Source organism: Ptiloglossa arizonensis, chromosome 10 (genome assembly GCF_051014685.1).
Source record: "Ptiloglossa arizonensis isolate GNS036 chromosome 10, iyPtiAriz1_principal, whole genome shotgun sequence".
NCBI classification, from domain to species: domain Eukaryota; kingdom Metazoa; phylum Arthropoda; class Insecta; order Hymenoptera; family Colletidae; genus Ptiloglossa; species Ptiloglossa arizonensis.
The window spans coordinates 4,035,122-4,062,542 of NC_135057.1; the positions used below are offsets into that span (position 1 = coordinate 4,035,122).

At 34.0% G+C, this 27,421-nt stretch overlaps 1 protein-coding gene across 1 annotated transcript in view; it reads right to left on the reverse strand.

The window, feature by feature from the left end:
* The window catches only part of Nha1 (Na[+]/H[+] hydrogen antiporter 1), a 167,842-nt gene that overhangs the window by 91,427 nt on the left and 48,994 nt on the right, over positions 1-27,421 (reverse strand). The window contains exon 3 of the mRNA XM_076321307.1: positions 13,216-13,480. Within this exon, the coding sequence (XP_076177422.1) occupies positions 13,216-13,480 (265 nt within the window). The remainder of the gene's footprint in view (positions 1-13,215; positions 13,481-27,421) is intronic.

Consider the following 27,421-nt stretch of genomic DNA (forward strand, 5'->3'; position numbering starts at 1 on the left):
CTTTTGCTCGCTTGCTCGTTTCTCAGTCCGGCCACCTCTGCTTGTTGCATAAGCAAGTGACCGGCCGTGGAGGTGGACCGAACCCTCGATCGCCGTCTCTTCTGGTGCGTCCGCTTTGAGAGAGAATATGCAGCGAACACAGGGGCAGGTGTTCGCACCGGTCCCTGCGGAAGCCCTAGTGCCACAAGACCCTCTCTTCGTCATCCTCCGTGAGACAGGTCCACGCTCTGCGTGGCTCCTGGCTGCGGAGTTGGGAGAAACGGGGCACTCCAAGGAGTGGACGGCGTCGCGCATTTCCTTGAGAATCGGGCCCACTGAGGGGAAACGGGACCGAGCTAGTAGGACCAACTCCACGGTTCGCGTCGCGTATTCCCCAATTTTGCCTCATTTTTCGATTATGTAATTGCTCGGCAGAATTAAACGAGGAGATCGAAGGAACATTGATTCCTTCTATCTCTGCAGTTAGAATAAGTTAGTTTTAAGTGTGTTCTGCGAAGCAATTATCCAATCTTTAGCTTAATTTTGCTCGCTTCCTCGTTCCTCAGTCCGGTCACCACTGCTTTTTGTACAAGCAAGTGGCCGGCCGTGTAGGTGGTCCGAACGGTCTATCGCCGTCTCTTCCGGTGTGTCTGCTTCTAGAGGGGACATGTTGCGAGCACAGGAGCAGGCATTTTTGCCGGTCCCTGCGAAAGCCGCCAAAATAAGACCCTCTCGTCGTAAAGATGGAGAAACGGGGCACTCCTCTAGGGGAGTGGATGGCGTCGCTCGTTTTCTCTGGAATCGGACCCACTGAAGAGAAACGGGATAGACCTAGTAGGATCAACCGCACGGTTCGTGTCGCGTCTTTCCCAATTTTGCCTCATTTTTCCATAATGTAATTGCTTGGCAGAACTAAACGAGGAGATCGAAGGAACATTGTTTCCTTCTATCTCTGGAGTTTAGTAATTTCGTTTGTAATGCGTATCGAGGGAGATCGATGGAACTTTGATTCCATCTATCTCTCTCCGGGTCTCCACTCGCAGCAACCTCCACGTGGTGAGACCTGGTAATCGGTATTACTCGCGACGATCAATGATTATTCGTTGCGAGTAGCACCGAGCTAATTGGCTGCGAATTTAGAATAGTTAGTTAATATATAGAGAAACAATTGAATAATTTAAGGAACAACATTTTTACAATGCGTTTGAAAGTTTGAGTATGATAATGTGACGAAAGAATGCAATTGTATTTCGGATGTAACGATGCCTTTGAATAAATTCATTTCCTGTAACAACAGAAGCTTTCTTTTTGCCTATTATTTACTTCCATTTCCTTAACCCGATCCTATGATATTGCTAAGACTACCTAAAACAATACCTCCACGACTATTACGTACTCCTGATACCAAAGTTCAAAAATCGGGGGAAAACTTTAACAAAAGTACAAAAATTCTATCGAATGTCCCTCTAAACTACATTTGCCGAAAATTTTTGGAAACGACGTCACTTCTAAGAATCTGCCAAATAGGAGTACCTCTTCGAATATAATATTCTCCTGATACCAAAGTCCAAAATCGACAAAAGTCTGGCAAGAGTTCAGAAATTCGTTCGAAAATCCCGCAAAATCTCAATCCGCGGAAATTCTCGGTATTTTACGTCATTTCTAAGAATCCGCGATATCGTGCCACTTCCTTGCATATCATGTGCCCCTGATACCAAAGTCTCGAAATCAACGAAATTTTTAGCAAAAGTTCAGAAATTCATTTGAAAATTTCAATTCGCGGAAATTCCTGGAAGTCTTGTCTTGTATTTGTTTACATCTGCTGACTCGTCTCATTGAACAGACTCTTTATCTTGTACCATGTAAGAATTTTGTGGCATCTTGACGTTCCCAGCATATCCCTTGTTCGTTGTTTCAGTAGTAATCACAAATACCTAGAGTAATAGGTTGCTCAATAAATTTTGTCGTTCGATAAGAAATGGAGCTATTAGGTTCGTCGTTTTATTTTTCTAAAGATGATACTACTGTTCGATGAACACGTGTGAATTTTCATGTAAATTTGTCGACTCGTTCGTATATTTACAGTTCTTCAAACTTGAACTGTCGTAGTTCTTTTTGCAATCGAAAAAACAACAAAACTTATTGAACAACCTAGTATATCAGAGTAGATGTTAGTTCCTTTACTTTCTCCTATACTTTCACTTTTCTGGTATTCTGCTCTTTTATGTTTCCTGCTTTTTGTTTCTCAGTTTTAGTAATTCCTCGTTTCGCTCTCGAACGGTCTTGGATGCAAACATGTGGCAATCAGACTTACGCGAGAGCAAATGAGTGGCAGTTTCCAGAGTTTCTTGTCGCTTTCCTTGATTTCCTTTGATTTTCCCCACTGTCCTTTCTTGTTCTATTTTCTATCTTTTGCTACCCTACATCTGTTTTCGTCTTTTCCTACTAGTTTTAAGGACGCGAGAGATTAGAGTTCGACACAGTGGAGTTCAGTTCGAGCTAGAGTTCCGTTTATCAGTGCCGTGGTCACGCGTATAGCAATAAGACAGTCTAGATGTGTTGTGAAATAAATAGGAGTATTTTTAAGAAGTGAAGGTTTAGTTGCTCTTGGCGTTCCCAACTTTCACACTTCAATCCTAATAGGTCCGTCTATTTAAATTTAAGTTTCTAAATAAATTTGAATGTCTAGAATAAGTGACAAAATCGGGACTATCCATTAACTTGAAAGCGGGATAGTATTACTCATACCATGAATTAACGACGAGTCTCGTATTACATACACTTGGTGGCCGAAACTGTAAGACGATACCGTGCATAACAATGTGTCAATCGTTTATGCAAAATAACAGTTTTTATATATTTCATTGGATATATCTTTACGAGAGTAAAGATACGAGAGTAAAATGCTATCGATAGATTGGCAAGATTTTTCCGGTGAAAACAGGCCTAAACACAAGCTCGATTAAACTATATTTAATTACACAGTACTCCAATCATTTTTAAAAATTTACAAGTATTCTAAGGAGAAAGAAAGATCATTCTTAGAAGAATTTGCGTGTTATCTTGGGTCAAATGTTTTAGTCAGCCTTCGTAAAATTAAGCAAAAATTATTCGACACTGTTCACATAGTACAAATAAATAAAAATAATCCAAACACGGTTGCGTTTGGACTTGCTTTCGCTGTGATAACCTTACCAATTCATTGAAAATAATTTTAAAATAATTTCGTCCAATAATATTATTTCTTGTTGGTAATTTGTACGATGAGGTAACCACGAATATTATAAACATTGTGACCTTTATGTGATTGAGTAGATTAGAGTGCATATAAGAAAAAATTTAACGAGGACATTAGTGTACGTGATGTGTAGTGTACGTGATTCAAGCAAGAGAGTAAAGTTGAACGAATATATAAAAATAGAAAATTATTTCTATTTCTTCGTAGGAGAAAAACCTTCTGAGAATATTATCTGAAAATTGCTGTCAAGGAAACTTTATAGTGTCATACCTTTTGATAATATGTAGTTTTCTGGCTTCGAATTGACTCAAGATTGAATTATGCACCTCGTCGAAAGATATAACATTCTATTTATAAAAATTGTATTAAACTTGAAATGATCTTTACAAATTACAAATCTATAATATTCTTTATCGCTAAAGTTTTATTAGTTAATTACGATTGATAGTACATAATATAATCTCAAGTAGACATCAATCAATGTATAATCTCTTAGCTTCTATAAGTTCAAAAGTTAATTGAAAAAGCTGATAAAATATAAGGACATTCATCCAGCAGAGTACTCGTGCATGTTTTTGACGTAAGTTCAATTCAATTTACAATTCTTGGTGTATTAATCGTTTAACGCTTCGTTCGAAGTTCGGCAACAAGCGGATGACGGAGTACCCAAAGTTTCGAAGAAAAGTATGAGTTCTATTGATCTTATCCTGCCAATTTGGGGTTAAATTACCGAATGATCCGACATAAAACGGACCCACATTCCGATCAATCTTGCAGTCTGATTGATCATTAAAAGAGTGTTCACGAATGACGAAGGGATTCTAAAATTAGACGAATGATTCTTTCACAGAAACTACCTCCAGGATAGTTCTCTGTAGAGTGTACGAAGAAAGAGTATGCTTTGATTTTCAAACGATTGACCGGTCCATTCTTCGCCCAGTGCACCAGATGGTGTGACTCCTTCAGAGAATAGGTTTTCCGTGAGGTGAAGTGTCTATTTACGGTGTCACGTAAACTCCAGGATTTCAGTCAGTGTACTAGCTGCTTCAGTCGATAACTTTCCGAGGCAGCTCACGACAGGTGATAAATTGTTAAGTCTGAAGATTTTTCGAAAAGGCCAAGATCTGTTAATAAAGTTCGTACATTGAAAGTGTCTCGCGAGGGAGTAAGTTTACAATAAGAATGTTGAGTACACGGTTACCGGATCAAATAACTTTGAATACGTCACTCTTCGATAACAATCTTTAGACACAGTGTGGAACGTTCATCAGAATGGAGGGCAATCTTGTTCGATAAGTTCGTTATTTCTCAATATACCCCGATAACGAGTAGGAAATGTAATGTAGACCACAAGTTGATGAGGTGCCCTCGTCGAAACGAGTTGCACGCTTCAAGTACGCAGAAACTCGTGACATCTTATTAATCGTTCAAATGTGTGCAAGTAATACGTCTACCTGTGGACTACTAATTTACGCTCGAAATATATTTCTCGATTCGTGACACAGTATCAGGGTATGTCCATCGTCTCTTGTGGTTAAAATATATACGACGAAGAACCTTGAACTACACAGATTCCTTGTTCAAATAGTATCGCATCGATCTTCTTCGCTTGCGCTATAGGATGTTCGAATACGCATGAAATTATTTTCGTTTTGTACCACGCTCGCAAGAAACGATTTGAATCTGCGAAAGGGTGATTTCCCCCGTGGTCTATTACGGCGAGAGAGTACGTTTTTTCTGGTAGAATAGTTCTAGCATACGTCTATCTATATTGTTACGTGTACGTTTCATAGAGTTATTGGCTGCAATAGATAGATGTTGATTAATTAACTTAATATAGATTTTTTTATTCGCGAGGATCGAGATCACTCTCGTATTGCTCTAAGAATCAAAAAAATAACGTTACGAATCTTGTATTTGTTAACAAATTTGAAATAAAGCAACGTTAATATATTTTAAATAGATATTGATATAGTCATCTCTTGTTACAAATTCTTGTAATTAATTTTACCGTTGCAATTTTGAGATATTCTATGCGGAACTATCGTCCAAGATCGGTTTGATTATTTTCCACACAACGGAGATGTTTCACCATAATGGGGAGCAGAAATTTAGACGTTTCTAAGGTCAAGTGGTTCTCCCCACATTCTCGAGTGGACCCTCCCTTAGTAACCTCCTGACAGCTAGCGATTTTCAATATATCTCTCGTGACTACCTATCTCGTGTAATACCTTCTACGGTAGCAGAAATTGACTACTTTGCACAAAAGCTTCTATTAAGTTTGTTTCCTCAAACAGTATCCTAAAATTTACTACACGACAAACAGAAAACAACAAAATGACAGCAATTAACTCAATGGTAAATAAAACTGTTCTATTCCTTGAGTCTCCATTGTTACTATGAAAGTAAATTACTTTTACTACATTATTATATGACTGTTTATATTATAGTACTATGTACTACCGATATAAACATTGTCTTCTATTATGTACTTTCCAGAACTTCGTTGTATGATTGTTTCATTACTATACCAGTATATATAATATTATTCAACAATTTTCTGAAAAGAATTATACGTTTTCTATTGTTGTCGTAAAATAAATAACAAGAACGTAGAATAATAAATCATTTTTACGTTCTTTTGAATAAATTATTTGAGATTACGTTGGAAATTTAACCGCTTTGAATGAATTAATTTATTGCGACGTTATTCATTGTTTATCATTTTACACGAAACTTACACAGATTTGTTCGAAATTTGCGAGATAGCAGCAAACGTAGATTAAGCTCGCTATCACGTGGTTACAGAGAGCCGGATTGGTGCTAATAAGTGTCCGAAGTTGTATTAAGTAGTTACGGATCGTTATGGTCGGACGCCAGCGGTACAGAATCGTCCATTTATGGAAATTTACACGTTCCGTTCGAGATGAATACGATTGTTAATAAGAACTGCAGCATAGGAGCCAAGGATTCGCCTTCTGAACAAAGGGTACCTTGTGAATATTTATTATGTTCATCAGCTATATTTTCGATAGGTTTTACATAAAAGGGTTTAAATTGGGTTTGATTCTTTAATTTCCTCATCAAGAATATAGCTTATTTTCAGAGAATATAATGCATTTTGACAAGTTACAGGTAATACTCGACAATAAGTGATCCATTTTTGAAAATTACGAAGTTACATTTATTACCTTTATATTGTTTAATGCAATGAGTACAAATGGAAAATTATTCTCTACACTCGGATATGCATACATACATATTTCTTCGTATGGGAACTATGTATTGAAAAAGAAATTAACAGAGTCTTAAATTTATATTGTGTCAAAGCAAGAAAATAGACAAACCAATAAATGTATTATCTTTAATATTGTTAGATTATTTTTTAAAGGCAGTCTAATTTAAATAAAAATTCTAAATATTTTTATTAGCAATTGTAATAAATTTTCATAATTGGTTTCGTTTTACGAATAATTTCTAATTTTTAATTTCAGTTTTCCATATGAAAGTAGTCATTACAAGCGTCCACATAATAGCTGGGTACAATGTTGGTGTATAGTAAATTTCATCGATAAAGATCTAGTTAAATCCAGCCGCTACTGTAATCTTCCGCAATTACGAAACGTTGTTCGAACTTTAATCCTATCTAATTCGAGGAAAATGAAGAGAGATCCTTTGAATTTGAGACCAGTCTACTTAAAACTGCATGGAAATACAATTGCATTGTTGACCGTTCTAAATTAAACAAATTTTGCAAAATATATCGGTTTTATCAAAACATCATTTATTTTTATGCGTATTATTTTTTGTTTCACTTTTAAATTCAAAAATTATATATTCATTTAAACATGAAAATAGTGAAGAATTATCGAATACATATTTTGCTCGGTAAATTTGTTTGAAGAAGTGAGGAGAAGTTTGAAATTTTTGAAGAAAGAAGTGTTAAATCTTCGGAGTTATTAAAATTTCCTCTACTAAATTATTCAAAACAAATGAATTTTTTAATTTTCCTCTAACTCTATCTACTGAATATAACGAATCTTAGGGTTCAAATGAAGTATATTTCAAATACGAATATTTTATGCCATTTTGCTAAAATTTACTTTTAAAAATTGTAATTACGAATTTTTACGTGTTAACTTTCTTTCCTTTGTATCAGTTTTTATTTTTTTTAATTATTTTCAAGTTACGATTTATTATGTTCTTATACTGGACATTGTTAAAAATCATTTCAGTAATTCCTAAATGTTCGATATTTTGTACTGTTCAAATTTCTCAGTTTACAAAATTAACATTAATATATATATATATATATATATATAAATAAATCCTTTATCCGAAAAGCTGGTATTTAAACAACTTTATTTGTTACGTAGTGTGAGCAGCCGGATATCATTCGAAAGCGAAGTAAAATTAAAATGATTAAATATTATAAATCAATTTACTTTAAGGAAATTAAGGATTCTCATCTTAATATTTAAAATAGATAACAACGCGATTATGACTTTACGAAGTTTTAAGTAGGATAGTTTCAAATTCAAAAGGTGTCCGTCAATTAATTTTCTTATGTTTCGTTACAGCCAATTTTGCTTTTATTAGGAAAACTTTGCTAAAGGCAAAGAAAAGTACTTTGCTCGCTTTTCGTAACTGTTTGTGTACGAAACTACTTGAAAGTTCCGATACCTTAGCAATTTTAAGAAATGGTCTTTGTAGAAGTTCAGTGGCGTTCCTTATCAATTTTTTCTCTTCGATGTTTTCAATGACTCGTCGTATAACTTAGAATCGAACTTTCTTCAGGAAGAGTAAAACTTTTAATTACACTAATTTCAATGAAATTTATCCGATACCTTAAAAATTGTTCAAGTTTAAGATTACGTTAGAATTTACGAACTATTCTAATGCTTCTATTATCGAAAATTGTAGATATTTCTGCTTCCAAATCACTTTCAAATTTTTATCACTCCTTCTCTTATGCAACATTTGTATTCGTGCATGGCTTACGTACGAGGACAACGATAAATTTTGTAATCCCGTCTCGACAAAAAAGCATTTCGAAATTATAAGTGAACAAAATAGTACCTCCAATGTGAATAAATTAATTCTTTCGAAAGTATTTGACGAAACCTAGAAAATATAAATTTCAATTTCGATTTTATTATTTTCTACAATTTTGCAAGTAGCATTTCTTTTATTTTCACATTATTTTTCATTCAAATTGTTACGTAATTTGATTACACACGAAGAGGACAAATAATTAACTCAACCCAGAAAAAATTAACCCAACTTTACTGTGCAGTTCAATAAACCACCAAACAATACGTAACTCCTTTATCAAGATTCTTTTGCATACTTAAATCGGTAAAAGGAAAAGCAAAAATTTCCAACATACTCTTGCACCAACAATATCACAGCAGGGCACGTATAAAATAAAGAGATAAAAATCAGAAACTTTTACAATTTCTATATCTTCCATAATCGTCGTATCGTATGATATTCTTCGTTGGAGAGATTAATAATTATTCGAATGAAGAATTTCAGATTTCAACGATTCGAATAAGAGTTTAATCAATAAATTTAAATCTCTTGGAATTAAATCTGTCCCGGAGCTTACCGACCACCTTAACATTCTTACACTCGATTCCTCCGCGTTCGCCGTTCCCAATTTCGCCTAAATTGAACACAGTGGACTCCGTCCACGGAGATTTCACCGGATTCAGCAACCGCTGTAACTCGCCGCAATTACAAAGCGCTGCTTAAACCAACGATCCTATCTAATTCGGCAGTGTACCTTTCGCTGAATTTATTGTCATCGGTTTGTACCCCGAGAGTTTCGGCCCGGAGCTCGGGCTACCTCTTCACGATTTTCGTATTTTACCTAGCTCGACCACGCGGACAAACCGCAGTCGGTCCTCTTATTTCGTTCGTCCAGGCGGAATAAAGCTAGCCATTCTTCGGCTGTGTTCGTTTTCCACATCGATTATTGAGACGCGGTGGACCGTGTCGAAAGAATACAGATCGGACCACCTCGACCGTATTGAAACTAATTTCACTGGACGCCGTGCGGTGTTCCAAGACTAGAGTCTCCTGAGCGAAAAGTTTCCTCCCATGAACTTTCTTTCTCTGTTTCGAGGTTTAACTGAGAAGCTTCGATAAATTTAATAATCGAGCGTTGTTTGTGTATACAAACAAGCTTCGGATATCTGATTGTTTGGAGATGATTATTCGAATTTTTGAATAATCGAGTAAGACTATTCGAGTAGCATTATGAACTCCCATGAATAGTCGAGTAAGACTATTCGAGTAGCATTATGAACTCCCATGAATTTGTTTTCTCTGCTTCGAAGTTGAACTGAGAATATTCGACAAATTTAATAATCGAACGTTGTTTGTATGTACAAACAAGCTTCGGATATCTGATTGTTTGGAGATGATTATTCGAATTTTTGAATAATCGAGTAAGACTATTCGAGTAGCATTATGAACTCCCATGAATAGTCGAGTAAGACTATTCGAGTAGCATTATGAACTCCCATGAATTTTCTTTCTCTGCTTCGAAGTTGAACTGAGAATATTCGACAAATTTAATAATCGAACGTTGTTTGTATGTACAAACAAGCTTCGGATATCTGATTGTTTGGAGATGATTATTCGAATTTTTGAATAATCGAGTAAGACTATTCGAGTAGCATTATGAACTCCCATGAATAGTCGAGTAAGACTATTCGAGTAGCATTATGAACTCCCATGAATTTTCTTTCTCTGCTTCGAAGTTGAACGGAGAATATTCGACAAATTTAATAATCGAACGTTGTTTGTATGTACAAACAAGCTTCGGATATCTGATTGTTTGGAGATGATTATTCGAATTTTTTAATAGTTGAGTAAGATTATTCGAGTATCATTATTGAAATATTCGAATACTAGAATATTCGAGGGTTCCAAACTATTATTCGTATATTTAGTTATTCAAAAAGTATGACTTGAATACTTTGATATTCAAATACCATGATTCGAATATTTGAATATTTAAATACCATTAATCAAACATTATTATAATAAAGGTATTAAAATACTATTATTCATTACTATAAATGTATTAGTTTCTCGTGATCAAAATATAAATATTCTACCAAAAATCGTTAATAAAATACCTTAAATGAAAATAAAGTTTAAGAAAGTACGATGAACTTAAAGAACTAAAGAACACTGTCAAAAAGAATTATATTTTGCGAATAATATAACAGAATCACCAAAGTATTCGAATACACGAATGCAGAAAAATTCAACAATTATTGTCAGCCCTGTTACAAGGCATTTATACGTAATCTAAATATGTTGTAAAAAATGTGTTTTGTTCGTTCTTATCTCAAATAAACGTTTCAAAACAATTGTGTGTCGTTTATTGTCCTTTACAGGACAAAAGTAGTGTTAGAATATATGATGCAGATTACAAATAATAAAAATATTATTTGGTAATTGTAAAGAAAAAATTAAAACTGTACAAATACAAACTTTAAAATTATAATTAGAAGGTTTACAGATGCGTAATGAAACTTCATTAGAAACTGCTGTAATGTACACGCGTATTTATAACAAAGTTTGATTCGCATTCTTACTTTTACATAATTACGTTTAATCTATTACAATCAAATTACTTTAATCATACTTGGGAAACAGTTTATACATTCTGATACTACTTGCTATTAATACAATTTCACTCATATATAAATGAAAATACTCATTTACATCAAAGTGATAGTAATCATTTAAAATATAATTGAGATAAATAATTGCATATAATCAAAGAAAAACTGATTCACTTTTATAAAAGTGATTTTTTAAAGATCAAATTTTCTTCTTTCAAGACATATAATAATTTACTCTCGATTAAAAAATATCGATACATGCTTGTTTCATATTTTAGTAATATTAATAACGTTGCATTGTCCAAGTAAAAGCATATTTTCGTTAACAGCAAATGCACACACCATTTTCAAAATAAACAACATTCAATTGTCTTATTCGTAGGTACATTTAAAATGCTAATTCACTCAACAAATTTCTATCAAGGAACAAGAACAAGTGAAGCAACTTTGTGTTTTGATCGTGTCAATTTACAACTGAAAATAACGTTAACCTACTTTTTCCAGCGCTAGATTTCCACCACTTTGAAAAACACGAATTCGAGTAAAAACATTTCGTCCAAACAGCGCAATGAAAAGTGAAAACTATTGCTATCGTCTAAAATAAAGTTGCAGAATACATCGCGTACGAAATACGTTTCCAAGGAAATTTCTTAGCAACACATGCTACTAAGCCATGTGAACGCGGCGCCATTCACAATGAAGCAATTCTCTTTGCTTTAACTTTGTTGCGAATTTTTCTCGCGTTTCGCCGCGCGCAATTGCGTCCCGAGCAAACGCGAAATTACACCGACAGAGCAAACCGGTGTTCAAAAGAAATTTAATTAGTGTCGAGGAGCCGCTTTCGAGAAGTTTAGCACGGTGTTCCGCGTGTCACGCTGCGACGAACAGATTCAACTTCAGTGCATTACTTACGAATGCAGCCCCGAAGAGCAAAAGCATCGCGTTTTAGAGGGACCTAATTGGACACGTGAAATTCTGTGTCAGGCATCTAATGCTTGTGTCAAACAATACGCTCGCGATGTACGGAATCCTTCCAAAGATCTGTTTTTCTTTATAATTGTTTTACAGTCGTATCAATTACTTGGACGAAGTATTAACAACTTGGATAAAAGAGTTTCAGAGTTTTGAAGAATTGTTGTAGAATTATTTGAAAGTTGGCAAACTTTTTCCGAGAATCGTCGAATATTAACGATTTCGAACTTCGTAGATAAGAAGTTAATACTTAAAAAAATAAGGATTTAGGTTCATACTTGTTCGCGAGAATTACTTCCCTGATAAGAATCATCTCAAGTATGCACATACATGTGTAGTCTTAATGTTCGAGTCTATGTGTGAGTGCTTTAAGAAAAAATCGTATACACAAATGGAAATAAATATAAAATAATAGGTAGAGTATAAATATTGACAAACTTTATTACGTTCCTATTTTATGTTTATATGCATTTGGAGATATTATTTTTCTTTTCAAAAAAGATTATAACTAGTGTTGAAACATAAGACTAAAAAAATGCTCCAGATGATTTTTATTAGGTAATATCAAGGAGATTGTTTGAACGAGATATCTACAGATTAATGTCTTTCGAAATAACATCTTCCCATTGTATGAGATAAAGGTATAGGAATTAACACCAGGTATAGGATTGAAAGTAACATTTCTATTTTCATCTTACGAACGTTATTTCAAAATAAATTGGATTTTTAAAAAAGTGACAATATGGTACTTCTCTGTTGATATTTTATTAGATAAGAAATGACGAATTCAACGACACATAATTCAATAATGTTTAAGGTCACGCGAGATTAGTAATGAAACTCACAATAAGCATAATTTTCATATCAAGTTTCCAATGGAACTCTGGTCCATTTTAATACAAAAAAGACATTGATGCTGTTTTTGTCATAATTCGGGAAAATATAGGAGACACTACTAGGATTTATGGAGGTTGATTCAGCACCTACATCACGCATTTCACGCGAAAGCAATGCATCGTAAAATATAAACAAAACGTATTAATAATTTACGAGAAATCAGAGTACTAGGCCTGGCCCTTCCAGTATGTTTCAATATCAGAAAAGGAAACCATCTGCTCAAAGAATCGAGTTACGATGCACAAGTAAAACAAGTGCAACATATAAGATCAAACTTTTAGACTCTCTATAAATTGAACGGAAATGAAAATCCGTTAGTATGAAATAATTCTTTCGTTTTCAATATTCGTGATTTGAATACGGACAAATTTTTCAGAGCGAAAGTTTGCCTTCGCGAACGAGAGCTCAAGTACCAACCGAGTGGGTCGTGTAAGAAAACACACGACTGAGCTGGAAATGTTTAAAGTGATCGTTTAATCTCACCTTGGCAACTCCGTAACCCTTGGCACGTAACCTGAAGAGACAGGGCACTACGACAGCCGGTGAAACGGCAGCTACTACACTCCCAAGCAGGAAACCCCATATCCAGGGCAAACCAAGCAGATATTTTGTCAGCGTAGCTACCACAATCGCCTCGACGAGCCATGGAATTAGACCGAGTTTCGGTACGGTGACTTTTAACCTCTTCAGGGCGTTTGGATCCAAATCCAGACCGGCTCTGGTGAGGATAATGACCAGAGCGATTTTTCTGCAACAGAAAACAAGGAGATCAGCAACTGATCCTTAGACGGGGGGTAAGGCGCTGCTAAATTTGCTTGTAGCGAAATTCTGGGAAAATTCCTACGTCTAGTCAAATCCTTGACCTTTCTCGAGCTCTGAGCATATAATCTCAAGATTTTCCTTAAAAAATGAAACCCGGTGCAAGGATTTTCTCTTCTCTTTTTGTAACTGACTGTGGACATTTTTTTCTGGTTTTTTAATAAGAAAGCTAAGCTTGTCGTTTAACATGAGATTTTTTGTAAGAAGTTTCTAGATTTTAGAATTAAATTTAAAGTAAACAATAATTGGGTAAATTTGGTTTTCTTTCGTTTTTACAAAAGAAGGATAATAGTTTGTCTTATAGGTACCCGAGGAATTTTTTAATTCTTGAATGAGAAAACTAAAAACATTGTCAAAACGGGACTACGGGTAAAGAAAATTAATTACTTTCTTGCTTCTTGTGTAAAAACTACAAGAATTTTTGTCAAAAATCGAACAAATAAAAATTCTGTTTGCCAATTAAGAGTTAAAAAGCTTTTACATTCTTCAGAAAAGGAGATTATAGCATAATTAATCACAAGGTTTCGAGTAAAAATTATTAAAATTAATTACTTCAATCGATTCAAATTAACTAAACTTATATGAATTCACAATTAATTAAATCAATTAGTTTTTTGTAATATTTATATTAGCATAGCTATAAATTTCATAACGGATGATTTGCAAGTCCTGGAACTTCAAACGTTTGAAAATATTATTTCGGTCATCAATATTTGTTTATATCGGAGACCCCGTTATAGAGCAGGTTATCAATATTAATCATTAGATAAATTATTAACAAATATGTACTCTTGGTATGTTATTGGTGTATTAAATTTGATGCAACATATGATATAAAATTGTAAATAGAAATTTATCGTAAATAATCGTGGAATATTGTCCCAGACAGCGTTATCATCGAGAGATAAATTGTTAATTAATCAATACAAACCTTATTCTACGCACTTATTTATTTGATACGATATGCAAGTTTAACCGTATACATTGTTAATAATTTATTTTGAAATAATTGTTGTTATTTGTAAAATTATCTTTTTATCGAAGTTCAATAACAACTATTTTAGTCGCATTAGTATCGTTCGTTTAATAAAGAAAAGTAAAATATAAAGCAAATTGCGGTGAAACTTTCCATATTTTTATTTTTTTAACTCTGATTAAAAATCATTTAAATAGAACATTTCTGTGATAAGTGATATATGCAAGTGTATAACTTATATTTACAAATTGTTTATAAGATCAGTCAATTACAAAATATGAAAGGGGAATGGCGAGTGTTTAATTGCATACCTTATTTCTTACAAACGCTAATTTTATTAGAACCTGAGTATCAAAATTTGGTTTTCGATCAGGTCAACGTAATAATTTCCACTTTCAAGTAACAAATTTTACGCCAGTATTAGATAGAAAAATTATCTCCTCCCATGCCGTTATTTTATTCACATACAGCAAGCGAACTTATTGAATTTTAATCCATCAATGAAAACAAAATTTGTATATTTTTATGTAAATATTCCAAATGAATTGGTAAAGTTTCCCTAATGAAAATGACCTTAAACATGACTCCATTTTGACTAGTTTGAATTTTATATATTACAAGGAGAAACAACATTCAGAGCAATGTGATATCATTGGTAGGAAAGTAGAATATATCATAACCTGACGTGAGTGATTTTTGCTGAGTCATAGACTTTACAAAAACTGAGAAGAACATTCGATTCAACACATATTACAATTCTTTCTAAAACCGATCATTCTTCCTTCCAATAGCTTGTGTCTGCACTGTCCATGCTTGCCGCTAGAGGGAAACTGACCGCGACCGTTTCTCGCAAGTTCCCGTACCTGCTCCGATCGGTATATATACGGTCCCTTACCGATCTCCCAATGTTTCGGCGTATAAGGCAGGGCCTACTAAGATGCCTTACTGATGAGTCCACTAGCAGGCCCTGAATTGAAACGCTTCTTCTTATCCCCTCCTTTTTCCTCGCTTTCCTTTACCTCCATTACTTAAATTTAGCGCTCCAAAAGCTTTTCAAATCGATTCGAACGATATAATTAAAAATAGTCCAAATGGAGGAGTCGTGTTTGGATATTAAAATTTTCCTTGCAGGAACTTCAAGAATCCATGGTTTAGCACTCTTACAAAGAAACGATAAAAACTAAGAAAAACATTTATTTCGTATTAAGCGGTTGGATAGAGCAACATGTCGCTTTGAAGTTTCGGTCAGCCAACGCGTATAACGCGAGAGATCACGTCTCATCCTGCTTTCGAGCAAACCGAAGGCAAAGGCAGGTTCGCTAGGCTTATATAAAGTCACCTGGGTCCGTAACGATATCGTTTTTCAAATTTCGGGGATCATCGAAAAGCGCTGCCGTCGGCAGATCTCTTGGCTCGAACTTTGTCCAAGATGTTCGAATCCGTCGCGAAATATATATATATATATACGTACGACGTACCTCTCGTCAAACAGATCGGCTTTGAAGGCAGGAGGGTCACTTGTGGCCCGAGTCTCGCTTTGAAGACGCGCGTTATCCGTGCTCTGTCCCGAGTTATCGTTCGAGTTTGCGTCTCTCGGTGTAAATTCGACGTGCTCTCTCCCCAGATTGGCGATGCCTTGCTTGCAGAAGCACTCGGTTACCCGACCGGGACCGTACCCTCTCCCCGAGAAACTCGTAATAGGATAAGTTTTGGACGGCCTGCCTCCATGAACCGGTTTCGCAAAGTTCGAGCTCGGCTGTCTTTAACGATCCGCGGGAGCTAAGTTTTCATCGAGTACGATCCGCGTTTTCCAGATTCGAAGGGCCAGGTTCGTGTTCGATGATTTTCATTTACATGGCAACATGGACGGGGGACCTCTCGGTGTACATCGCGGGCCTTGTTCCGATCGAACGTTGTAGTAGAGGCTCTGTATCGATTGTTTCGTGGTCCCTTGTCTTTGAGAACAAGACGAAATTACTATATATACATTTGTTCTTCATTTCGACATTAATCTCTTTGCTCGTCGATTCGACCGTGTGAGGAGGTGGATCTTTATCAATATGACTTGACGCGTTGTGATTGAATAATTTATTTCGCTATCAGCAAACATGGGAAGAAAATAATTATACAACGAACGCTAGACACATCGTCACAACTTTCAAAATAAATTGTTTGGTGTACAACTCAAAGACACTGTCAGTTGCTCGTTCGATACAGGTCTTTCGTCTCTAATCACTTTCTGCTTGATTCATTTGTTACTTTGTGCCGACTACGTCATAAAACAAAAAGATATACTTAGCCTATACTCAAATAGGATCGAACGTTACAGAGGCTTTGTATCGGTTACTATACGGTATACCCATGTGCTTTGGGTCTGCCAGAGGATTGAATGGCTACAGAGTGGGCGTGTCACCGGCAATTTGAAAATGTAATTTTATCCAGCTCGAAGCACTCGGTAGATACTTGTAATTTCCCTGCCATAAAACACTTGACCTTTAGTTTCACGGCCAGTTCTTGGCACAGTTGGCTATGCGGGAAGATGGAAGTTCCCAGATGTTGGGAACTTTCAGATCAAGTCTGTGCACTTTGTACACCCTATCAGCGTTGCGATACGTCTTCCTAAGACCCAATCGTGGTGGACCTTGGTTAGCCCTGACGGTATCTTGGAAATTGGATTTCCACGGCTCATCCGTTTTCTAGAAATTCATAGTACAATACCGAGTACTATTTACAAATTCGTCGGAACTCTTAACGTTATTGAGCTCAATAGTTACATTGCACGTATCTTATTCGCGGAGAGGATTATTGTAACATAAAATAAGCTGTAATGTGGAAACAAAGTCATATCTGGCATTTGTTTAATTTTTATCTCTGGAATCCATACCTGCGATACTTTCCACCCATCTAGGCAGCACAACATAGATTAAAATATCAGAATCTGTCACAGAACATATCACAACTTCGTACAACTTCTAATTTATCACTCAACCTTTTACACAACTGTGATATTCACCAACTGATCCATTTGTAGAGGCTTTGTATCGTCCGTTTTATGGTGTATCCATGTGCTTTAGATCTACCAAAAAGGCTTGAATGGCTACAAAATGAGCCTGTCACCAGCAATTAGAAAATGTAATTTTGTCCAGCCCGAAGTACATGGTAAGTACTTGTCATTACCCTGCCATAAAACGCTTGACTATTACTTCCATGGTGGGCTCTTGTCAGTTAGTTACGCGGGATCCTAGCGCGATATCGCTGTAAAATTTTCCATATCAGGTCTGTGCACTTTGGGTACCCTGTTAGTGCGACACCTACTGCTAGGCCCAATCGTGATGGACTTTTGGTTATCCTTGACAGTATCTTAGGCCCGCCATGATTCGTAATTTGTTCGTTGTCCCAGCCTTAGTTCGGAAATATATGGAGGACCGAATAACGTCGTCAATGATACGGTCCTTCTTTAGTTGGTATACATAATTTTATTTGATTCAAGTTAGTTGGCATTTCAACTAAATTCAAATTAGTCGGTATATACGATTCGATTCGGATTAGTTGGCACATTAGATTCGATTTGATCGTTTTGCCAACTTGTTAGATACATATATCTAACTAAGTAATCGTAAACTTAGTTTTGGAGCATTTGGCTATCGAAGATTTGTTGTTGTTGAAATATAGTTCGTGTTACACCATTTAGTTCAATTACTTCCTTCTATTGGGAAGATGGTTCTTCCAACATTAAAATTCTTAGTCAGTACACGTTGTGCAAACACAGTCAAGGCTCGATAGATCTTCGGATCAATCACGAACATTTTAACGACGATTCATAAGGAGACTGGTCTCTCCTTTTGTTTTACTTTTTTATTTTATAATTTACTTTTTGAATTCGTAAGAATGTAGATCTGAAACTTTTGATAGAATCAGGTAGTTCGATGACGCTTCGGAGATGTTTGAGTAGACGATTCTTGATGTTTGAGTATTTGAAAGACTTCAAAGTTTGAGTAGAATTGCTTGGGTAGAATTCATTCATTGATAATTGCTCTGATTAGATTTATCCGAAGATTTGTATAAATAATGATTTACAACTTTAATATCATCGAACAGTAAATTGTTTTACAACAGCTTCTTAATGTTGTTTCAGAAGATTTTTCCAGGTTGATTGGAGAAAATATGAAGCGGTGAGTGAGGAGATTAGACTTATCTGAAGATTTCACTGTGTATTGTTTTATGGCAGCTTCTTATATTTGTTTATGGATTATACGGTTATTACGGGTTCTTTAGAAGTTCTCACGGGAATAAACATTCAGTACAACGCGAGGAGGGCTCTTGATGTCTCTTTTACTAAGATTAGTGAATATCGTGATATCAGCTTCGTAATATCGTGAAATTCCTTTATCCGATATTGCAGTAATCAGTGGAAATACACTGTGATTTATTCTTTGGCATTTGTTTTGACCAATGAATAATGATAAAATGCGCAATTAGAAAAGCATAATAATTTTTTTTCTTTCTGAAATTCTTCTCAACCGACCTATGAATATTATTATTATATTTATTTTGCACAATTATGAATTTCTTAAGAAGAAAAGAGTTTATTAAACCCACAGAGAATATTCCTCTGCAAAAAATTTATATCAACTTTTTGATTAAGACTTATCTCTTCGAGAAGTCAATTTTCAACATTTTTCAACTCATTTTAATGATAACCAAATTAAACCCCTCTTACAGCACTTTATTCGTTGTATACAAATTAGTGTTTGGAAAAAGTGACGTTGATATTTCTCTCATTTTATAAACTGAAACTTCAATTGATCGCGTAACTCTATTTCGTGTGAACGTTAGAATAAAAAATATTGATGTAGCTGCACTGCGGTTCCACTCATTTAACGTACCGTTATGCAATAACAAAGTTTCCATTTACCGAACTGCATTGTAGACATTGAAGTTCCCTACGCGTTGCACCAATTTCTCCTAACTTTACCTCGAAAATGATATTGTTCTTCAATCAGCGCCGACATCGCCAAAAAGCCCCGAGATTCACATTTCGGTCGAGGCTGTAAGAAAACACGGAACGGAGAACAAAGTCGGTGAATTTCAATTTGCCGATCGAACACTATAGTGAGAACTTTTTATCGAAGTCGAAATACTCCCAAATACTCGGTCAGGGGCTGTTAAAGTTGGACGTTGCGAGAGGAAAGTTGAAATTAAATGTTATATCTAACATTTGTTTCTCCGAATTTTGTTGAAGGTATTGGTTTTCTAACTGAAAACTATAATAAATGTATTATCCCGCTACATTGGTTTATGGCTGGCAACAGAAATGCGAAAGTAGTAGATGAATTACCCTCTATTATGACAATAATAATTCGTAGAGAATGGTTTTCATAGTTTTTTATCATTTATCAAAAAGTTTTCGACTTTAAACCTTAGTACATCTTTAATAACAAAATTACAAAATTTTTTGTAATTTTAGTTTAGTTATTGTATGTGAACGTATCTTAAATGTCAGAATTTATATTAAATTGAAAATTTAATAACTGTGGTATATAAATTATTATAAAAAATTATTAAACCAAATTCAGTAGTTATACGTGCTGAAATAATAATTACGTCATAGAATATGAAATACAAATTTGTATTAATGATTGCTCGGTTTATTTATATTTTATATTTTATAGTATGTAATGTAATTATAAATTCAAATACTTACAACTTTTTTTATATCTAATAACTATCTAGTTTTGTATAATTATATATTTTCATTTTGAATATGACTCAAAGTATAAAATTGAAAAGGTTTTTATAAATCGTACAGTTTGCAAAGATTATATTCTTCTCAAATTATTATAATTGTAATTATATTACTATTGTAAAAATTATATAAATTTTATGCACGAATAATTTTCAAACGGAAATTAGTTATATCTAAGGGTTCAGAATGTCAAGCATGCTTCTCTGCTGTTATTAAAATATTTTGCGCATAAGGGCCTTTCTATATAATTGTAAAGGAAGTTTATATTATATTCTCATAGCGTGCACATTAAAAAATATAAAAAGATTAAGAAGCTGGACTATATAGAAATTTCGAGTACCTACAATGGATGTATGATTAACTACAAATCCTTGAAGCTTACTATTACTATTATAAATTTCAATTTAGAGACTGATCAAAGTTGTTGAATAATTTCTGTCATAAATTTGACTAAAAGTAAATACCTGTATGAATACGAGATTGCTGAATATATGATATGTTTTATAGTTTCAGTGCACAATCAACGATGAATTTTTTGTAAATAAATTTGCCTTAACCACAATAAGCTACCAAAATTTTTTTGAATATCTGAAATGTCTACAAACTATTATTATAAGATACAAAAATATGTATTCTTGTTTTGCACTCGTTCAAGATTAGAATTATTGATCGAAGGTGATACAAGCACGTCTCGTGACTTTATATCATTCCACTGATAAATATCGTATCGTATGTACATCACAGTTCTGCAATGTTTTATCTGAATCCCGTGGTCTCAGGGGTTCTCCGGGTATTAAGATTCACATTCAAGATAATGACTGATCTTGAAAAATAATGATCTATCTACAATGAAAAGTCGATCACATGGTGTAACAATCATAACTTATCAACGATGGACTTTTACCTATTTCATTGATGGAGGAATTAGAGTGTACAACATTTTAAGATTAACTATTGACGCTCTTAATGCTGTCAGTCCAAGATTTTGATGATTAATACCTTTTTAATCATTAAACTAACCAAAACATAGTAGTCAAAGCACGTGCACTATTCAATGATTAGTTCGATATTTATCAAATTCTAGAGCATTCAAAGAATTAATTATAGAAGCACTTAATTATTAGAATAAATCTATAAAATTGTAGATCGCTATTAATATTGACTTTGGTATTATCATATTCATTTTTAGAGAGAAATTTTAATGTGCATCTCCGGAACAATAAATGGGTTTTTTCGTATGGATTTTTCATTGCATAATGATATCCGCATAAATCATTGCAAAAATTTAGTAATTACATCCTTAAAATATTCAATAATTTGCCATTATAAGTATTATAATTTAAAAATAAAATCTGACTGTTTTAAAAAAGGACACAGATAATTCTTATAATATTCTTTACATCTCATAATTTAATATATAATCACGAAATGATTACTGTAATAATTGTGTAATCACAATTGATTACTTGACATAGATTACCTGTATTATTGTTGTTTTTTACAATGAACTAGTATAATAAGATTACAATTAAGACAATTTGACCATACCTGTATTGAAAATAATTATTTAATTGTCACTTTACACGAATAATTTATTGTCATGCCATTATTACGTCATTTTAAATTGAAGAAAAGTAATTTATTAAAGACAGCTCCTCATTTAAATGCCTATGAAATACATATGTGTATAAAGTACATATACGTTTTCTACAAGTTTTTAAAATTAGAAGACGAAAGTTTTATAAGTTTTTGAGATATCACTCTATCGTAAGTTCGAGAAATGTTGTTTTGAGGAAAAACGGTTTTAAGGTTTCCGATTCCTTTTTCAAACTTTCATAACTTTCATAACTTTCACAATTCTTTGAATTTCCGTATAAAATTTTACTGGAACATTCTTAAGATCATAAACTGTAAACGAATGTGAAAAAAGAATTGGTTTATTGGTCGCGTAAAATGAAAAATATCTTTTAAGATATAAAGATTTTATACTTCCAAAGACATGCATTATTGCTTGAAACTTCGAATTATCTTATTTGTTAAAGTTTAACATACCAAAACTAATTTAATTACAAATTCCAAAGATTTGAAAAACATTTCTACAAACCTTCAAACAATTATTCGTTTATTATACGAATATACCGTTGGTTAAAAATAAAAATATATTGTAAAATTACGAAAAATAAAATTACACGCGATAAAAATCACGAAATCGATTTAATTAATTTTCATTAATTAAGTAGCACATAAATTTTGTCTGCTGGGTAATTTGAAGTCTGAAGTGCTCATTATTTATCGCGTAGTAGCTCGTAAATCGGATCGTTAAAAATCGAGAATGAAAATTGAATTTCGACAACGCCGGACATTATATAATAAACAGGTTTTGTTGATTTATTTTCCGAATCAGTCCTTCCCCATGGGACAGTCCTCAGTCGTAAATGCAAAAAGCGTATCGAGTTTCCTGCTCACCGTGGAAATAAGTTATTTAAAAGTTGTGCAGGTAGAAAATGTCCATGTTAGCTTCCGGCCACGCGATTATTTAAATATTTTAAATCCTATTCTCTTGGGACGCATCTTCCTTTTCAAGGGACGTGCTTCGCCATCTTAGACACATACAGAAAGAATATTACAAATTTACAATTCTATTTTTCTATTCTTCTTTCATCACGGTAATATCCTCCTATGTACAATTTAATTTAATTTCAACTTCTGCAACATGATTCTCCCACAAAGAGAGTACACTTTTCTTCGTAGATGGAACAGTGAAACGAAAAAGATGAATGTATTGTAACACCTACGATTTCTCTAATAGTGCACAACCCTTTATGTTTATCGATAGATATAAAAACATTTTCAACCTTGTTCTGATTTCTTCCAAGGCATTTACCTAAGTTGTAAGAAAGAGATCAAATGTGAAACATTGTTGGAAAGATTTCTTAATTAAACTTGCAAACATATGAAAGATTGTGGTCGATGCATGAAACTAAAAACACTATGACAATGAATAATAATTCTTCCTTTCGTTGAATAAACTTATTTTCTATCGATAAAATAATTATAGTTTGTTAACTCTATACCTATAAGTCCAAACCGTATGCTTATAGATTGTATTGTTTGTATTGTATTTTGAAACGATATGAAATAATGCAATTTTACTAATGAGAAAATAATACTAGTTTTTTAATATAGCTAATCTACGTTGCATTAGAGTTGTTTTAGTCCCTTTTTTACGTTTCATTTCTTTTTCTCTGCAACGACGAACCACGTGCTAATTATAGGTTATGTTGTCTATATCGAATGCATTTAGTAGCGATAGAAGTAATTGTATTTTGCTAACGAAATACAGTTACAAAGTTGTTATTTGATTCAGACTTTTGTTAAAAGTTCTTAACGCGGGAATATTTAGGAGAATTGAACAAGTGAAGATCAACGGACACGTTGAATAGAAAAGCAATTAGGTTCTCAGAAACGTACAGTGGCATTTCGGTAAAAAGATCTTCCACTCGGGAAAAATGATCTTCTGGAGGACATTCCTTGACGAGCTTACAGTTTTCCTGCCAAAACGTGTCGCAAGAAAGAAACTTGACCTACATCTTGATCTGTCCACGAATTAAGTCAGCGAAATATACTCTAATTTGAACCAATGGTTCACTGTAATACGCGGAAAACAATAACACCCTCGTGGAAGTTTACAGGCGACTGAATATAATCGTTTGACCTTCGATTGCAACTGGCCCCGACCTCGTTTTCAGAAACGAGACAGAATTATAAATCTGTTCTCTATTTCGACATTACTCTTTGCTGCTCGATTCGGCCATATCGTCACATGATCGAACTCCACCTTGCATCAGTTTCGTGGAAATATTTCACCGAATACGTGTTGCACTCAATATATTTAGTACTTCTCATAAAACATGGCTGTGACAACGGGAGTGAATTTGGTGCAAAAATAATAAAAAAAAAGTTTATACGGATTTATTCTGTTCGACTTTTTGTTCTCAATTTAAAGCCGTTTTTTAGCGCAACGATAACCCTCGTTTCGAATCAACGTAGCTTATTGTACTCGGATATTTACGACTAATGTTTAATACCTCGTAACCTGATTCGAGCGACTATTTGCAAACACTTTGATAAAGAGCAGCGAATCAATTCGATCTGCTCTTGTTGTTAAGAGCAAAATTTTTCTAATTAGGACATTACATTCAAAAATATTACTTTTGCACGACTTATCGAACACGTTCGGCTTTGATTATTCAAAAGTAGTTTATTAATTCATTAAGTTGTTAATGTAATTGTTACACGTATGTTCTATATTAATATTATATTTTTGCTGTTATAAGAACATTATATTATTATATTACAATATATTGTATAGTTCAATATTATTATTCTTATATCATTGTTTATACACGAAAAATTAAAAAGAAATCTTAAAATAAGCAAAATATAAGAAATTAAAAAAAAGTCCTGATTATAAAAAACAAACTACATTTGTTTACTTGTCTTTCTCATTTAAATAAATATTCATTCCTCGTAAAAAAAATAGTTCTCCGAGTTCCCTTTAGAAATTCCTTAAGTGTTTCAGATTGGACACCATTTCTTCGAATCGTCGATTAAGGCTATTTAACTTTTTTTTTTCCTACCACGATTTCACGTGCAAATATTTATTAATTTAAACGTGTTTTGACGTCGATTTCGCCAAAAGAAGGCAAATATCTCTCTATATTTGCTTTTAAAAACGAGTATCACGCGCGGTTATCCTGCGAGTCGAATCGTCGAAAAATAAATATACAATCGTTTCGATAATGTTTACACACATACGTTGACCGGGCTTGATATTCCACCGGACTAAGTTTTTAATGAGAGTATCGTGCATCTGACCCACGGATTCGTCCCGATGATTCGAAGAGTGTGGTATGGGCTATAAATCTGCTCCGAATAAAGTCCACGGAGACAAGCATTATCGATCGAACGAGGGGTTACGCGCTCCTTCTACATACATCCGTACGAATCGGCCTTAACGCCTCTAACCCAGAAACGCTGGGATTCCTGGCACGCCTCCGCGTCCCTCGATAATCTCGATTCGCGCAAGAGGCGCATTTGTGCCGGGAACTTCTCCGCGCGTTCGCCGCGTCTGCCCAGAGGACGCTTATCCGCGAGCCGTAGACTTATCCTCCGGCCACCGTACTTAATCGCGGACGTGCATGTACAGGGTGGCCATGAATCGCGCTCGCACGCTCTGGCCTCGGACTAATCCGACAGTTGTACGGTTCCAGGTTTGAACACGGTTTTTCCTTATCTCCCCTACCCGGCTGCATACAACGTTCGTGAAATTTGCGATATCGGTCCTTTGACGAATTTCTTGCTAGCGATGAAAGGAGGAAGATGCAAATGAAACGAGAACACACTGTGCGCTTATTACTTGGGAAGTATTTTCGAGAGTAAATTTATTTAATAGTAGTCGAATAAATGATCGATAAATATATCATTCTTGAATATAATTAGGAAGTATTTTGGAGAGTGAGTTTATTTAATAATAGTCGAATAAATGATCGGTAAATATATCATTCTTGAATATAATTAGGAAGTATTTTGGAGAGTAAGTTTATTTAATAATAGTCGAATAAATGATCGATAAATATATCATTCTTGAATATAATTAGGAAGTATTTTGGAGAGTCAATTTATTTAATAATAGTCGAATAAATGATCGATAAATATATCATTCTTGAATATAATTAGGAAGTATTTTGGAGAGTAAATTTATTTAATTGTAGTCGAATAAATGATCGATAAATATATCATTCTTGAATATAATTAGGAAGTATTTTGGAGAGTAAGTTTATTTAATAATAGTCGAATAAATGATCGATAAATATATCATTCTTGAATATAATTAGGAAGTATTTTGGAGAGTAAATTTATTTAATTGTAGTCGAATAAATGATCGATAAATATATCATTCTTGAATATAATTAGGAAGTATTTTGGAGAGTCAATTTATTTAACAATAGTCGAATAAATGATCGATAAATATATCATTCTCGAGGATTACGAAGTTTTGTAAAATGTGCTCTTTAAGGGAAATAAAGGTACGAAATTTCATGTCTTTAGAATCATAACTTGGAGTTATTAGGCTTAGACCAATCGAATACACGATCGATAAATATATTTATATCATTCTCGAAGATTATTGAACGAAGTTTTGTGAAGAGTGCTCTTAAAGGGAGATACAAGAACCAAATTTCATGTCTTTAGATTTGCAAATCGGAGTTATTAGTCTTCTAGTTATCGCTATAAATATTATCAGTAATTTACATTGTTATTTTTAGTCAGGAAGAAGTTAGGTATATTAATTGTGGTGTACAGTTAATTTGTTAAAGGATTATCGAAGGAAAAGAAGGCAATAAATTAATGTACAATGGCGAACTTTCAGAAAGAAACTTGATAAACATTAACCAGCGATTAACAATTCGATATTTCAAACATTAGACTTTCCCGACAAAGATCCAATAATATTAATATTTCAAACAAGGATCGTGAGTAATAGCCACCCGCTGTATGTTTATGCACACATGTCATCGCAAAGTCGGAGATAATTTATTATGTAACACTGCAAGCGCATTATTACTTGTATAACAACCGCTGACACCTTTCGTCATCCATCTGCAAACTGCAACGAGGTGATCTGGATAAATTATCGCGTAAACGACGGGGAGTAAACTTTCAGAGTTGTTCAATTTAAAATTAAATACTCGAAGAAATTTGGAAATACCTCTACCTCGTTAGGAAAGTTTTACTCACCTTTTATGTTAGAAAGACCCAGTTACATTTTACGGTAGCACGGACTCTGAAATACTGAAACTCTAAAATTCTAAAACTCCGTAACTTTAGAACTCTGGAACTCTAGAACCCAAGAAATGTAGAGAACACTAGATCTCCGAAACTCTAAAACGCGAAAACTCTAAATACTCAAGAATTCTAAAACTGTCGAACTTACAAATTCAAGTTTGAAAAACTTTTAAATTCTCACCCTCAAATTTTCAATTTCGCGAATCATCGAATCGAGACATTTTTTATTTTATCTTCTACGTCTGAAGAAAGTGTACAAATTTTTAACGTTGTATATTCTGACTGAGATTCGTTTGATC